This window comes from Geotrypetes seraphini, chromosome 7 (assembly GCF_902459505.1).
Source record: "Geotrypetes seraphini chromosome 7, aGeoSer1.1, whole genome shotgun sequence".
In the NCBI taxonomy this organism is placed as follows: Eukaryota; Metazoa; Chordata; class Amphibia; order Gymnophiona; family Dermophiidae; genus Geotrypetes; species Geotrypetes seraphini.
Genome location: NC_047090.1, coordinates 161,456,757 through 161,473,664, shown reverse-complemented (window position 1 = coordinate 161,473,664; position 16,908 = coordinate 161,456,757). Strand labels below are relative to the sequence as shown.

At 38.5% G+C, this 16,908-nt stretch overlaps 1 protein-coding gene across 1 annotated transcript in view; it reads left to right on the top strand.

Moving 5' to 3' along the window:
- Positions 1–16,908, top strand: part of DYNC1H1 (dynein cytoplasmic 1 heavy chain 1) — a 312,112-nt gene that overhangs the window by 165,607 nt on the left and 129,597 nt on the right. Inside the window, exons 48-51 of the mRNA XM_033953397.1 lie at positions 5,443–5,647; positions 7,515–7,688; positions 7,959–8,078; positions 15,723–15,843. Coding sequence (XP_033809288.1) covers positions 5,443–5,647; positions 7,515–7,688; positions 7,959–8,078; positions 15,723–15,843 — 620 coding nt within the window. The remainder of the gene's footprint in view (positions 1–5,442; positions 5,648–7,514; positions 7,689–7,958; positions 8,079–15,722; positions 15,844–16,908) is intronic.

Below are 16,908 nucleotides of genomic sequence, written 5' to 3'. Positions count from 1 at the left end.
AACTACAATCAAGAACAAAGATGGACTGAGACATACTTGAGGGAAATGAGTTTGTATTGAAATTATTCTCTCTTCTGGATTCAACTAACATAAATGTAAAAAGAAATATATATGTGGGTTCGAGATGTGCTTTCGAGGTGGATTCCTCCATGGGAGGGGGGGTTCTTTGATCATAGAATCGTCAATTATATATCATTGAATTCCCATATTATTTAAAATAAAACGAATAAGGGGTTATTTATTGATATATATTAGTATAGGAAATAATATCATAAAAAAAAAAAAAATTCTAATTTTGAAGTGAGTTACTTTTATTACAATAATAACAATTTAGGTAAATTAACAATATAATATGCTTTGAGTATTATATATGTATTTATATATATGTAACATGGCTAAATTTATATTATATTTCATTTTAAATAACCAATGTCTTAATTTATAGATTACAATAAGAACAGGTCTTTATGGAGTGCTTTATTATCGACTTAAGATGCGTGCTACCAAGTATACACAATTTTTAATTAAAAGGGAGGGTGGGGTGGGGGGTGGGAATAGGGAGAGGGGGAAAAATATTATACATTTTAATGATAAAGAATTAATAATTAGAACTAGAATATTTGGAGAAAAGTGCAGATATCTGATCATAATTTTATTATTAAGAAGATATTTAATTTTACTTAATTTACTAAATGACAATTAAAATTTTTTCCATTAACGTCAATGGTCTGAATCACCCAGTTAAAAGGAAAAAAATGTTAGGTTTTCTTCACAAGCAAAATGCGGATATTTACTTCATGCAAGAGACACATCTTACAGGGAATGAATCTAATAAACTAATTGGGGGATGGGTATCTAAATGTTTTTTTGTTCCTGCCTTAGGGAAAAAGACAGGAGTAGCCATACTTATTAATAAGAAATGTACTGCTGATTTTAAACTTATAAAAATTGATCCATTAGGAAGATGGGTACATATCAAAATGATAATGGGAAATGCAACCCTGGACTTATTTAATTTATATGCTCCTAATTCAAATCAAATGGAGTTTTTTTAAAAAATTCAACAGATATTACTACCATTGGCTACTTCAAATTTGATAGTAGCTGGAGATTTCAATGCTGTTATGGATCCTATTATGGATAAGAAACCTAGTAAAATTATAAAATCGTTAGGGCTAGAAAATTTGATACAATCTTGTGATTTGGTAGATATATGGCGTATTCTTCATTTTAATGATCAGGAATATTCTTTTTGTTCTCAGGTCCATAAATCCTTTTCAAGAATTGATTATATATTTGTTTCTAGTAATTTAGCACAAAAAGTTATGAAAGCAGTTATCGATCCTATTATAATTTCTGATCATGCTGGTGTGTGGATTGATCTGAAGAATGATATAAAAACAAATTTTACATCAATTTGGAAATTTGATAATGCCTTACTTGCGAATGAGAATTTTGTAAAGATCTAAAAGTGAAGATGGAGGAGTTTTTTCAAATTAATAACACAGACAGTATGAATATTGAAATTATATGGGATGCTTGTAAAGCGACAATGAGAGGAAACATTATATCATATTCGGCTTTTTTGAAAAAACAGCTTAAAAACAATTTATGGAGTTAGAGGAAGAAATTAAATCATTAGAAAAAAAATTAATTATTAAATGGGAAAATGTTGTATTACAAAAATTATTAAAAGTAAAAACTAAATATAATGAACTCTCTTCACAATTTGTGAGGAAAGAAATGTTCTGTCAGCAATTTCGGTATTATGGAAACTCAAATAAAGCTGGAAAAATGCTAGCAAATTTTCTTAAAGCAAAAAAAAGAAAAACTAAAATTATTGCAATAAAAGATACAAAAGGCAATACACACACCAACATTAAAGATATTGTAAAACAATTTCTTGATTTTTATAGGGATCTATATACTTCGGATTCTTATGAAAATAAAGAACAGGATGGCTTAGAGTTTTTAAATTCATTTATTGGACCAAATATTCCAGAACATATAAGAGGAAGTTTAGAAGAACATATATCATTAAAAGAAATAGAACTAGCATTGAAAGCTCTTAGAGTTGGATCCGCTCCAGGTGGAGATGGATATACTGTTGAATTTTATAAAACATTTCAAAATATTATATTGCCTTATTTATTAAATTTATATCAGTATCAGATACACAATGGAAATATATCAGGTACTATGGCTGATTCTGTAATTATTGTCTTACCAAAACCAAACAGGGATCCTACATTGGTTTCAAACTATAGGCCCATATCATTGTTGAATGTAGATGAAAAATTGCTTGCTAAAGTATAAGCATTAAGATTGGCAAAAGCTCTTCCTTTTATTATAGATGTATACCAAACAGGATTCGTTGCTAAAAGACACTCTTCACATAATACCAGACTGGCACTTCATTCTTTAAATTTAGCGAAAACTATGAATGAACCAGCTTTCTTAATATCGTTAGATGCAGAGAAAGCATTTGATAGAGTGGAGTGGAAATTTATGTATCAAGCTTTAAAATGGTTTGGAATAGGTCCCTTTTTTATTAAAATGATTCAAACATTGTATAGCTCTCCTGGAGCAAGATTAAATATAAATAATAACATTTCAGAAAGATTTAACTTGTTACGGGGGGTTAGACAAGTTTGTCCTTTATCTCCCTTACTTTTTGATATTGTTCTTGAACCCTTATTAATTGCAATAAATCAAACTAGGGGAATAAAGGGGATCACATTTTCAAATTGGGAATATAAATTATCTGCATATGCAGATGACATTCTTTTATATTTGAGGAAACCGGAAGATACCATTCCATGTTTATTAAATTTATTAGATACATTTGGTAAATTTTCTGGATACAAAATAAATTGGGAAAAATCTGAAGTTCTTGTAATGTAATGTAATTTATTTCTTATATACCGCTACATCCGTTAGGTTCTAAGCGGTTTACAGAAAATATACATTAAGATTAGAAATAAGAAAGGTACTTGAAAAATTCCCTTACTGTCCCGAAGGCTCACAATCTAACTAAAGTACCTGGAGGGTAATAGAGAAGTGAAAAGTAGAGTTAGAGGAAAAATAAAAATAAAATAAACATTTTAACAAGACAGCATTGATCTAAATACTTTGGAAGGTAGAAGAGAGGAGAGAAAAGAATAGAAGCATAATTCTTCCAATTAATGTCCATTGTACCAAAGGATTATTTGATTCATATTCATTTCAATGGAAAGAGGAAGGATTAAAATATTTGGGAATTGTTATTAAAAATACAATTGATGATACAGTAACAGAAAATGAAAAAATTTTATTAAAAAAAATAACAGAAATGTGCGAGCAATGGAATCCTTTACATCTTTCATGGTGGGGAAGAGTTCAAACAATAAAAATGATGATCTTACCTGTGGTTTGTTATCAAATGAGTATGATTCCGATATTTTTTCAGGGGTCATTTTATAAAAAATTAAATAGTATACTTACAAAATTTGTTTGGTTTGGGAAAAGGCCAAGAATCGCTTTAGCAACTTTACAAAAAACGATTCGAGAGGGAGGGGTAAATTTTCCAAATTTTTATAGGTATCATCAAGCCTATATTTTAAGACAGGGTATGTATTGGATCCTCCCAGACCTCATGGAGAATGTACCAGACTGGTTATATTTAGAATGGCGGCTCCTGTTTCCATTATATCCGGAACATCTTATAAGTATAACAATGCCCAAGAGATATAAAGATCACAGAATTTTATTAGATACCTGGAAAACATTAAGATTTATTAGTAAAATTACAACAGATCCAATAGCTAAATCGTTAAATCAATCCATTTGGGTGAACTCCAGGATCAAAATTGGTGGATTCAAAATAGTATGGAAGCAATGGATAATTGCAGGTATACGGTCTTTAAATGATGTTATAGTAAATGGATCCATGCTTAGTTTTTCACAATTGCAACAGAAATTTGGATTGAACATAACACAATATTTTAAATGGATGCAATTGAAGCAGGCCATCCAGGAAGGGTTCCCTGAATGGAAGAATCTTAATACTCAATATAGTTTGCAAATCCTTTGCTTTCAGGCAGATTTTTTAGGACACCAAGCCGCAAAATGGTATAAATTATTATATGGATTTTTAAATAAAAAAAAAAGAACAGGACTTAGGGACATTTGGAGTATTGAGATAGGACAGATAATTTCTGCAACTCAATGGCAAAAATTTTGGTCCTGGAGAATACATACTACAATGTCAGCATCTATGAGTCAAACATGGTTGTTTTTATTACATAGAGTTTTATGGACCCCTACTAGGTTACAAAAAGTAGATAGTTCTAAATCTAATAGATGCTGGCATTGTAAGATAGAAATAGGGACATTAGATCATTTAATCTATTTTTGTCCCTGTATAAATGCTTTCTGGAAAACAATTTGGCCCCAAATTAATATATTATTAGAAAATCATGTTGGACTTACATATGACACAATTTTATTTGGAACAGCAATGAGAACACAGAGTCCAATATCAGCAAATAATAATAAACTTTTATTGATATTAACAGGGGTCGCCATACAACAAATTACTCAAAACTGGAAAGATCATACAAAATTAAATTTCACTTTTTGGTGGAATTCTATTTGTCATATATATAAGATGGAAAAAGCAATAGCGTTACAACATGGTTATATTAAAAAATTTAATAAAATCTGGGGACCATTGGCTCTTTTTTCTAAAGATCAGATATCATAGCACAAGGATAGAACATATAACAGGGGTTAGGGTGGGTACATAATTATAAGAATAGATGATTTATAATTTATTGCAATGGGGATTTTTCTATATGTTTGTATTAAAATAAATATTGTTGGATATTCAAGTGTTTATTGAAAATTATATGTATTATATATTTATCACTTGATGTAAGAAATTTAAAATGAATAAAGAATTATAAAAAAAAAAAATCATGTAGTGGTCTGCTGCAGTAAATACAGAGGTTCTATAGTGAATATCAATACCAACATCTGACGTAGTCTTGAAAGAGATAGTCTTCTTGAAAGAGAAATTTGAGAAATCTATCTTTTGTGATGTCATTATAGTAGAAGTTATGCAAGTATAACTTCAGTGGCAATTTCAAAACTAAGTTTCTCTTAAGCAAAGTAGTGAAAACCTCTCAATGTACTTTTGAAACCTGTTTTCATACTGATATACAAGACAGTTTCACTCTAAGCAAATTTTAAATGGGTTTTTCACAAAAGGGCATGTTCTAACATTTGTGTGCTGTAATGAATAAATCCCTCCCAGGCTTCTCTTTGCTACATGTTTGAATGTGATGGTACTTGACTGACTGCATGTTTCTCATGAATCAGCAGTATATGGTAGGGCACAGATAACAAAATATAAATGAAGGCATATTCAAATGCAATTTCTCTTCTGATCTGATGTTTTAGATGTGTGTTGAATTGGTTTGGTGACTGGTCAACTGAAGCCCTGTATCAAGTTGGGAAAGAATTTACAAGTAAAATGGATCTGGAGAAGCCAAACTACATTGTTCCAGATTATATGCCAATAGTATATGACAAACTGCCACAAACCCCATCACACAGAGAGGCTATCATAAATAGTTGTGTGTTTGTTCATCAAACCCTTCATCAGGTGAGCTCTAAATTCTTCCTTGCTTACTGAATTTAAGAAAGTGTGGTACAGGCACATGGGATCTCTTAGGGAGAGGAGATAGGGGATGATGCAGATGAACAGGTGGATGGGCCATTTGGCCTTTATCTGCCATTGTATTTCTAAGTAACTTGAGATTTGTATTTATTTATTTTTTTGCATTGTATTGGCACATGTTAGAACAGTGTGTCTTGTTTAGATTTATTACTTGCCCTATCCAGATCTGAGCACAAGGTGGTGGTGTTACATTTAGTCAATCTTTCCCACCATAGATTGTAAATGCTGCTACCACAGCATTTCATCTGCCTGGGGGCACAAAATCTGAGCCTGTAAAATCTAATCTAATCTGAATTTCTGGATTGCATTTATCCAGTATTGGTTCAAGATTTACAATTTAAAGATGCCCAAAGGCAGGAAGAGTAGTATTAATTACATCTCATCGATAGGAGAGAGCAGAAGGGGAAGGAGTACAATTGCATAGAGGATGGGAATTAGTTATACAAATGGGAGAAGAGGGGGCACAGCAATGAGATCAATAGGGCATTGTAAAGAAGACAATTCTAGCTAGGTAAGCTGGAGAAACTAGTGAGCAATAAGGAATTTCCCAAAGAAGTACGTTTTCAGCTTTTTCCTAAAGGAGAATGAGTTTATGAATGTAGGGAGGTAGTTCCAGGTTTTTGTGTCATTGTAAGTGAACAGTGTGTCGCATATCCACTATAATAAAATCCTTAGCGCACAAGTACACTTCAATCTCCATGCGCCATGCTTCCGTACCACGCATGTACTGTGCCTGCCTCAGCTGATTTCCTGCCCCAATCTCCGACGCTGGCTGACTTTCTGTCTTCTGACTACGCTGCCAGGATGCCTCTTCTTCTCACCCCTGGACCAGCAGTGGCAGCAGCCGTGGTTTCATCAAGCAGCCGCGGGGCATTTGCTATGCCGGCCCACTTTGATAATATGAGGCTGCCCGGGCTAGCAGATGCTGGACAGGGAGAGCAGAGAAGGGGCATTACTGGACAGGGGGGGGGAAGTAAAAGTAAGGGAGAAGGGCTACTGCTGGACAGGGGGAGCAGGGAAGGGGTGCTGCTGGACAAGAGGGAGGTAAAAGGAAGGAAGAAGGGCTACTGCTGGATGGGGAGCAGGGAAGGGGTGCTGCTAGATAGGGCGGAGGTAAAAGGAAGGGAGAAGGGCTCCTGCTGGACAGGGGGAGTAGGGAAGGGGTGCTGCTGGACATGGGGGAGAGACAGAAAGAAAGACAGGCAGGGGGCAGGAAGAGAGAAAGAAAGACAAGTAAGGGGCAGGGAGAGAGACAGAAAGAAAGGGGGCAGGGAGAGAGAAAGACAGACATACAGAAAGAAAGAAATGCCTAAGTCTACAAATCTATTCTAGCACCCATTAATGTAACGGGCTAAAAAACTAGTTTATTTATATTTCAGTTCTCTGGATGATGGGATGATCAGTTGACGAGTGTTGGGCCACCTTTATGTTGGCTTGATAGGCTGGTTACAGTTACTTTTTAATTCAAACATCCAAGAGCATCACTTTTGTTTAAAAATTTCTAAAAGTATATGCAAAATAATTTTGTGAAGAATTGGATGTAAACAGTAAATGTCTTAAGCAGGTATACACAGAATGAGGTGAATGCTTGCCCTTGAAAGCCCTTGATTTAATAAATTGGTTATCCTACAAGATCAAAAACAGTTAAGTTCAGTTTGATGGTATTGATTACAGATTAGGGAGTTGAGCTGTATTTAGCCTATAAAATACTACCACCTTCTCTGTATTGTAATCACAGAAAGTAATACTGGAGACTGATAATATTCGATATGTGAAATTTCCTTATTTACAGGCTAATACCCGTTTAGCAAAACGAGGAGGCAGAACCATGGCAATCACCCCTCGTCATTATTTGGATTTTATCAACCATTATGCTGATCTGTTCAATGAGAAACGCAGTGAACTGGAAGAACAGCAAATGCATCTTAATGTTGGTCTTAGAAAGATCAAAGAAACTGTTGATCAGGTAGGAGCTTAAGTTAGAAAAAGGTGCTTTTGTTTTGATATTTTAAAAAAAAATTTAATATGGTGAAGAGTTTAATAGCCATATTGATCTTGGACAAATGTTTAAGCTATCTCTTAGTGGATCACGGTAAAGGTGTTTTTAAAGATACAGTATTCATTTGAGACCACAAATTATTACACATGAAAAATGGATTACTTTGCCTCCAAAGTTCATATATTATGTTATCTTCAGATTTTTTTTCTGTATTTAATTGTTTGTTTTGTACTTAAGGTAGAAGAATTGCGTCGAGACTTGAGAATAAAGAGCCAGGAGTTAGAAGTGAAGAATGCAGCAGCAAATGACAAACTGAAGAAGATGGTAAAAGATCAACAAGAAGCTGAGAAGAAAAAGGTAATAAATTCTCTTATTACTATGGTTACCTGTCGCAGATATTGTGTTTATCATTGGTAAAAGACCACCTAAATAATCTTTTACTTTACCAATGGTAAAATCTTTGGCTTCTGTACTGCCAAAAATCAGGGTTTTATAGATCCAGAACGGTACAAGTACAAGTAACAAATATTTAAAATAAAATCATAGCTCTGCAGGACCAGGAATACCTTAAATGGATCAAAATTTAATTGCTGGAAAAAAACGCTGTTAAAATATCTACAGGTATTTGACAATATAAGTGGTTCCAGAATTTTACATAATGTGGGTAACTAAGTGTTACTCTGTTACGTCCCTTCCAGATTCCATACCCTAGGTGTTCAATTGCAACCCGCAATCCGGGAGTTGCAGAAATCCAACACTTTTCTGAGCGCATGCTCCTCCCCCTTAGACTGAGAGCTAGAGCCATATCCAGTTTCAATTTCTGCAAGCAATCCATGCAGAAGTCTTTTGATTCTATTTTTTTTTTTTTTTTTTTTTTGCTTAAAAGTTAGTCTTTTTTGGTAGGTTCAGTGCCTTGAGACCCCTTTCCAGTGGTCCCCTGTTGGAGGAAATGACGCAGTCCCATGGAGCCGGACTGCTGCTTCACAGAGAAACTTTGGTGGATCTGTGGAACCAGCCTGCTGTGTGCTACCCTTCTTGGACTCTGGGTCTATTCCTTTGGGAGTTTGCTTGCCCACTGACCTTGTCATGGATTTAAGCAAAGGCTGTATGCGTCCAGAGTTCCGGGTTTTAGGGTGCAGACTGCATTTCCCACCCCTGATCATGTGGTGAGGATCCATGGGGGCAGAGGTTACAGTTGGTGTCCAAAGATCTTCAATTTTGGTCCATTTGGAGCTATTCTGAGGCAGAAAATCCTTTTCGCTGTTCAACTACTGTGTGAAAAACAGACAGGCAAGTCACTTCAGTGACTGTGAATAACACTCCATTATTTTTCAATGGATCCAGCTCCCGTAAAGGCTTAGTTGCTGACCATTCTGTATTTTTTTGCACAGTAGTTGAACAAGGGCTTGTTCCTGTCTTTGAAGGTTCAACTAGTGACCTTGTCCTGCTTTCAGGGGTTTATGCACGGTTGTACTTTAGCTTCTCTTCTGGATGTCTGTTCTCTTCAGGGGGTTCATCTTATTCTTTCCCCTGTCTGGCCCTCCGTTCCGCTTTGGGACCTCGATGTGGTCTTAGTGTTGGTGGCAGCCGCTTTTGAGCCCTTATCTGGTTCGGTGAAGGATCTCACCTTGCAAACAGTCTTTTTTAGGGTTTTGTCTTCGGCCTGTTGCATCTCACAATTTCAGGCACTTTTGTATTAGGAACTTTACTGGATGTTTAAGGAAAAAGGTGATGCTTGAGATGGTTCCTTCCTTTCTCACCAAGGTGGTGTCACTTTTCTATGTGAATCAAGCCATTTCCCTTCCGGGCCTCCGCAATCGGTCAGGGTCAGATGAACAGAGCGTTTACATTACTTGGATGTCTGGAGAATCCTCTGTTGCTACTTGGCTGAGACCCAGGAGTTTCAGCATATGGGCCACCTGTTTATTTTAATAGGGGGTCTTTGAAAGGCAAGGCAGCATCCAGGGCTACTATTGCTTGGTGGATTAAGGAGATGGTGGCGTCAACTTGTTGTGGGGAAAGGCAGTTCCTCCATTTAGAAGGGTTCATTCTACCAGAGCTTAAGCAGCTTCTTGGGCCGAGCACTCCTTGGTTTTGCCTCAGGACATCTGTTAGGTGGCAGTTTGGTATTTGCTTCATTCCTTTGGTCATCTTTACAGACTGGTTATTTATGCCTGTCAGGGTCCACGTTTTGGAGGCAGTTTTGCAGAGGTCTCACCCTTGATGGACACTGCTTTGGTACTGCCCATCTGTGCAGGTCTAGAACAGGGGTGGGCAACGAGGGCCGCAATCCAATTGGGTTTTTAGGATTTCCTCAGTGAATATGCATAAGATTCATTTGCATACAATGGAGGCAGTGCATGCAAATAGATCTTGTGCATATTCATTGGGGAAATCCTAAAAACCTGACTGGATTGCGGCCCTCGTTGCCCACCTCTGGTCTAGAGGAAGATTTTGGTAGGAGAAATTGAGGCTTACCTGCTAATTTGCTTTCCTTCAGTCCCTCTAAACTAGCACATTCTTTGTCTCTACTGCTTATGTTTCTTGTCTCTACCTTGGTTTGGTCTAAACTGTGAGGGATTGGTTGTTAGGCAAGAGTTTAAAAACAAAATAAAAACAGAGGTTGGATGATAATTTGGCTATACGAGTTACGATGCTGCTCTTCTACTTTGCTTCTGTACAGAGTGGTCACTTAACATAGCATAACTTTATTTTTCTATACCGCCATAACCAACTGATTTCTAGATGGTTTACATCAAAGAAGACTGGGCAATCGGTGAAATACAAGATAAGGAAATACAAAATATTTCTTATAAGTACAAATATTCTTTAAGAAAATACTATGTAATTTTGCATTTCTTCAATAAACTTTTGGAAAAGAAAATACTATGTAAACTTTTAATTAGAATAACAGTTCATAATAACACAATCACTCTAAGAAATTAATTTTTCAAACAATGTTGTCTTGATCAATTTCCGAAAAATACTGTAGGACGACATGGCTTGACAAATACACTTACCCAAACAAGATTGTTGTTTACCTGCTTGGAATGCAAAGGTCCTGTCCAGGAAAGTCTTGTATTTACAACCATTAATTTTTAGGTAAGCAAATAACTGTTGACTTCTAGTTTTCCTCATCGGACTATACCATATAAAATGTGATAAAAGATAAGTTGGAGACAGTTCCAAAATCAACTTGAAACAAATACAAGAAAACTTAAACAAGACTCATGCTTCCACCGGCAGCCAGTGCAACAATTGGTAATAAGGACTAACATGATCATTCTTCTTTAAACCAAAAATCAATCTGACAGCTATATTCTGAATTATCCTCAATTTTCTTAATAGTTTCTTAGAGGCACCTAAATAAATAATATTATCCCAGGACAAGCAGCATATTCTCATGTATGGGTGGTGTCACCGACGGAGCCCCGGTATGGACCACTTTAAAAGTGCATCGCCACTTTAAGAGTTTAGAAAGTTTGCAATAGCCCGAACCGCTCATGCCCGAGTGCCTTCTTGCCCAATGCAGGGCGCACGGTCCCTCAGTTTCTTAGTTACCGCGGAGCTAAGAAGTCTCGTTTTCAACAGCTGTTGAAAATTTTTTTGCTGCCTTTTCAGTCAGTTTTTTTAAATTTCAATTTTAGTAAAAAAAACCCAAAACCCAATATATATTAACAGGCCAATGGTACCGGTGTTTTTGGTTTTTTTTTACCTGCAGTAACTTTTCCACTCCGTTCCTGATGTGTGCCTTGATACCGGCATTTTCATCTTTGGAGCGCAGACCCGCACCAATGGTACCGGCAACGCAGCCAGCAGTACTGGTGCTTTCTTCTTCTGTATCAGATTTCATTCAGTACTTCGAGTATATGTCCAACTGTATTTTCAGTTGTTCATGCCAATGCCTTTGTCGACACCGACTCCTCCGGTGCCAGTCAGGTTTGGGTTCTCGACACCGATAACACTAGCACAGGAGTTTCCAACGGTTCCGACAACTCATATGAAGCGACGCCGGTCCTGGAAGGCTCTGTAGAAATTAAATTGTCTCCAACCTTCAACACCGAATCCCCTGACATCGAATCTGTATAGTTTGGGATTTGAATCTCTAAGGGGGGTTTTGAGCAAGCCCCCAATTCTGTAGCGGTGGGTTTTTCAACACATGCTTCTCTTTTCCACATCAGTAGTGTCTGAGGAATTATCTTTTTTGAAGCTTCCTTAGGGGGACTGTCTGCACCTTGTGTCATTCCCTTGGAAGTTGACTTTGCAAAAGTCATTCCCTTTGCAGTTGACTCTTCAAAGTCTACAGAATTTTAGATACCTTGACCTATAGTCAACTACCCAAGGCTCTTCGGATTCCCTTCCATGATATCTTACAGGAGACTTTTTATATGCCTTTAGAAACACTGAGGATGTTTCAATGAATCTCTACTGGTGGAGTCAACTCTACAGGCTAGTGTGTAGGCCTCTGTATTTCTGGATAGAGTGGGCACGGCGATGAACCGGTTGGCCAATCAGCTTACCAGAATCCTATGTTGACTAACTGGTCCAGTAACCATTTTACTTAGCACAAACCAGTTGCAAACCAGTTGCTACGTTCTACTTCTCTCTGCTTGCACATACGGTGCCTGGTTTTTTTTCAGCATCTCTTTTCTGTACCAACCAGACCTCGTCTGACTTACAGTGTCTGACCTCATCATCACCCACCAGGACAGATTAGCGATTACGCCTTGGTTGGGGGACGACCTCTTTAGTGCTTCAGTGGACATGCCTACTCAGTAGTTGTCTGTCCACGAGACCAGGTGGGACACTCTGGTCAAGCCCAAACAGCTGCCTTCACCACGCTATTCTTCTCACCGAAGATTTGCTCCTCAACTTTTTCCTCCATTCAGGGCTTAGTCACCGTCAACGTTGTACATTCTAGCCCTCGTCCCTTTGGAGGCGTCTTCAGTTCCTCATACATCGCTTAGAGCTCATCACCTCAGTTTTCTGGTTTCTCATTTTCATAGGGCAGGGTTCTACACTCAACGTTTTCACCCTGCTCTCAGACCTTTTTTCCAACAGAGTCTGTTTTGGACCCTGCACAGTCCTCCCTTCTTTTCCTGCTGATTGCCATCGAAGAGTCCTCCTCGATTAGCGGAGTCAGGGATTCTAATCCCGTTTCTACTTTATTCCCAAGCACACTGGAGGACTGAGATTTTTCCTGGCATTCAGAACTACTGGCTATGTTCCCTGGATCTCAAAGAAGCCTGCACACACATCCCAATTCATCCGGCTTCCACAATCGCCATTACCAGTACAAGGTCCTTCCTTTTGGTCTGGCATCTTCTTCTAATCTTCACAAAGTGTTTGATTGTAGTGGCTGCATCTGTCCGCTCACACATCCTTCAGGTCTTTCCTTTTCTTGACGACTGGTTGATCACAGCTGTTTCTATTCATGAAGTGGTCCAAGCAACATCTCGGCCATCTCCTTTCTTCAGGTTCTAGGATTCGAAGTCAAATTCCCCATAATCACATCTCATTCCGACTCAACATCTACAATTCATTGGGGAAATCCTAGACACCACTCTCATGGGAGCGTTTCTTCCTCCAGATCGCCTTCAGGCTTTCATCCATCTGTGTCAGCAATTGCTTCCTCTTCAAACCATCTCTGCCAGACACATGATGGTTGTTCTAGGCCACAGGGCTTCAACTGTTCATGTCACATTACTGGCAAGACTACATCTTTGCACCCCTCAGTGGACCCTTGCTCTCCTGTGGTCTCGAGCGACGGATTATCTCTCACAACATACATCTGTGACATCAGTCAACATACATCTCTTCTGCAGTCGCTTTAATGGTGGATGGCCTCCTCTAATCTATCCAGAGGTCTCCTTTTCATTTGTCCCCTCATCACAAGGCCATCACGACAGACACATTCCCTTATGCCTGGGGGGGGTTATCTGGACGATCTGCAGGCTCAAGGTCTTTGGACCACCAGGGAATGGAAATTTCACATCAATTTTCTGGAATTCAGAGCGATGTTTTATACCCTCAAGGTTTTTCAGCATCTTTTTTGCCCTCAAGTCCTCCTCCTTTGCACGGACAATCAAGTAGCAATGTACTACATCAACCAGCAAGGAGGCGCAGGCTCTATCCTGTTGTGTCAGGAGACCCAGAGCAATCTGTTCATGACAGCTGTCTACATTCATGGGGAGAAGAATTTCCTAGTACACAACCTCAGCAGAATTCTTCAACCTCACGAATGGACTCTCAGCTCTACAACTTTCCAGTCCATCTTTGTTCAGTGGTCCACCCCACAAGTGGACTTGTTTTCGACTCCTCATAATCACCAGTTGCCCTAGTTTTGCTCCAAACTTTACTCCCCTCTCCTTCTGGCAGCATATGCTTTTCTCCTGGATTGGATGGGCCTGTTTCTATATACATTCCCTCCACTTCTTCATGTTGAGAACTTTATTCAAGCTCAAGAGAGAAGCAGCTACCATGATTCTCTTTACTCCTGTTGGCCCAGGCAACATTGATTCTCCCTTCTTCTTCAACTCAGCTCCAGGGGCTTCAAGGTAAAATAACATTATTCACCGATGACGCCAAACTATGTAACATAGTAAGTAATAGCAATTTGCCCGACGGTATGACACAGGACCTGCTCTTGTTGAAACATTGGTCCTCGACTTGGCAACTTAGCTTCAACGCTAAGAAATGTAAGGTCATGCACCTTGGCAGCAGAAATCCATGCAGAAATTACACCCTAAATGGTGAGACCTTAGCTAGGACTGCAGCAGAGCGTGATTTAGGAGTAATCATTAGTGAAGACATGAAAGCTGCCAATCAAGTGGAGAAGGCTTCATCCAAGGCTAGACAAATATTGGGGTGTATCCGTAGAAGTTTCATCAGCCGGAAGCCTGAGGTCATAATGCCGTTGTACAGATCCATGGTGAGACCTCATCTGGAATACTGTGTACAATTCTGGAGGCCACATTACCGAGAATTGAGTCAGTTCAACGAATGGCCACCAGGATGGTCTCAGGGCTCAAGGTTCTCTCATACGAGGAGAGGCTGAATAAATTGCGGCTGTACTCTCTCGAAGAACGTAGGGAGAGGGGAGACATGATTGAGACGTTTAAATATATCACAGGTCGTATCGAGGAGGAAGATGATATTTTCTTTCTTAAAGGACCCTCGGCAACAAGAGGGCATACGCTAAAAATCAGGGGCGGGAAATTTCATGGCAACACCAGGAAGAGTGGTTGATCATTGGAATAAACTTCCAGTGCAGGTGATTAAGGCCAGCAGCATGCCAGATTTTAAGAGTAAATGGGATGCCCATGTGGGATCTCTTAAGAGGGTAAAAGTTGTGGGGAGGGTCATCAGAGTGGGCAGACTTGATGGGCTATGGCCCTTTCCTGCCGTCATTTTTCTATGTTTCTAAAGCAGAGGTGTCCAACCTGCGGCCTGTGAAGTATTTTGTATGGCCCCGGTCGAGGGCGATGCAGTGTTTTCCTCTGCTGCCCCCAGGTGTTTACCGTCTTGCCGGCTCCCTCCTCTGTCTTGCTGCAGCGTTTGCGTGGCCCCAGAAACATTTTTTTCGGCCAATGCGGCCCAGGGAAGCCAAAAGGTTGGACACCCCTGGACTAAAGGAAAGCAAATTAGCAGGTAAGCCCTAATTTCTCCATTGTGTGCCTTCATAGTATAGTCTCCTCTTTCTTGGTGAATAAAGCTATATTGAAACCAACTTATCTATTAATTTGTAGCATGAATAACATCTTTTAGTATTTACGAAGGGGTGGTGAAAAGTTCTCAGCCCAACCAACCAGCTTCCTAAATTTTAAGCATTATTTTGCCACAGTAGCTGAAAAATGTTTGATGTTTAGGATCATTGATTGAACTGTATGCACGTTGGGCTGAGAACATTTCAGTAGCCCCTCGTGAACAAACTACAAGGGCTTGAGAAAAGTTAGTCCACTTTTTTTTTTTTTTAACCTTTTTTTCTCCATATTTTTAAAGGTGATGAGCCAGGAAATTCAGGAACAACTGCACAAACAGCAAGAGGTTATTGCAGACAAGCAAATGAGTGTGAAGGAAGATCTGGATAAAGTCGAGCCTGCAGTTATTGAAGCCCAAAACGGTGAGCAAATGCAACACAGCTGGTCTTTTTTGATCTACTTTGTTCTTGTTAGTATTGCTATCCTGTAAATATTACATTCAGATGGTAAATACCTTATTAAATACTACATATTTGAGTCAGTAAATGTAAGAATAATTGAAACTTACTGTTGTGGGTAGAAATAATTTGAAAGCACTAGCATGCTTAGGAACTATTGCAAAAAAAAAAAAAAATCACTTTTCCCCCCTGGACTTTGGTTCGCATCTATTAGTTTATTCTTTTCAGTGTAGTTTTTTGTGCTATTTTTAGGTTTTGATCTTAATTTGCATTTTCAGACATTCTTTTCTTCTCTCTTCTTTGCAAGCAGGGAACAGTCTGTCAGCTGTTGTAGAGTCTTACCAGGAGGCCCACAGTTTTTGAAAAAAGCACATGCTATTGGGCCTGGTCTAATGCTAAACACTCGGAGGGGGGGTGTTATTTGGTTTTAAAACACCCAGGTGATCTAACAGGTGATCTAAGGGGCTTTTCTAATCCTGGTACCATCATTTTATTATTTATTATCATTTATTATCAAAGGATAATAAATATGGGAAAAGTAAGCCATAAAATCAGATTAATATATTAATCATCAGGCTTCCTTAACACTGGTCTGCTTATCTTGTGTGCTTAGTTGACTGCATTTTAGCCACTAATACCACACAGAAAAAGTTTTCAGTCACCCAAGAGAATTGACAGTACCTTAAATATTAAAGAAAACAAAAGGCTAAAACCTACATATTAGATTTTATAGCTATGTCCTGAAAAAACAACAGAGCATAGCAGATTTCAGTGGATTGTGATACAAATTGGAGGAAGGGGGGCTGGTGTTGAAGGGAAGAAAGAGAGATGTTGGGCCTGCGGGGAGGAGGGAGAGAAGGGAAGGTAAAGAGATGCTGAACCAAGGGGATGAAGGAAGAGGAAATGAAATAATGAACATAGTGAAGGAGCAGGAGACACATTGTTGTAAAGGGAGTAAGACAGTGAAGAAGCTGGACACAGGAAAAAAAGGGGAGATGGTGGGCATGGATGGGAGCATAGGGACAGGGA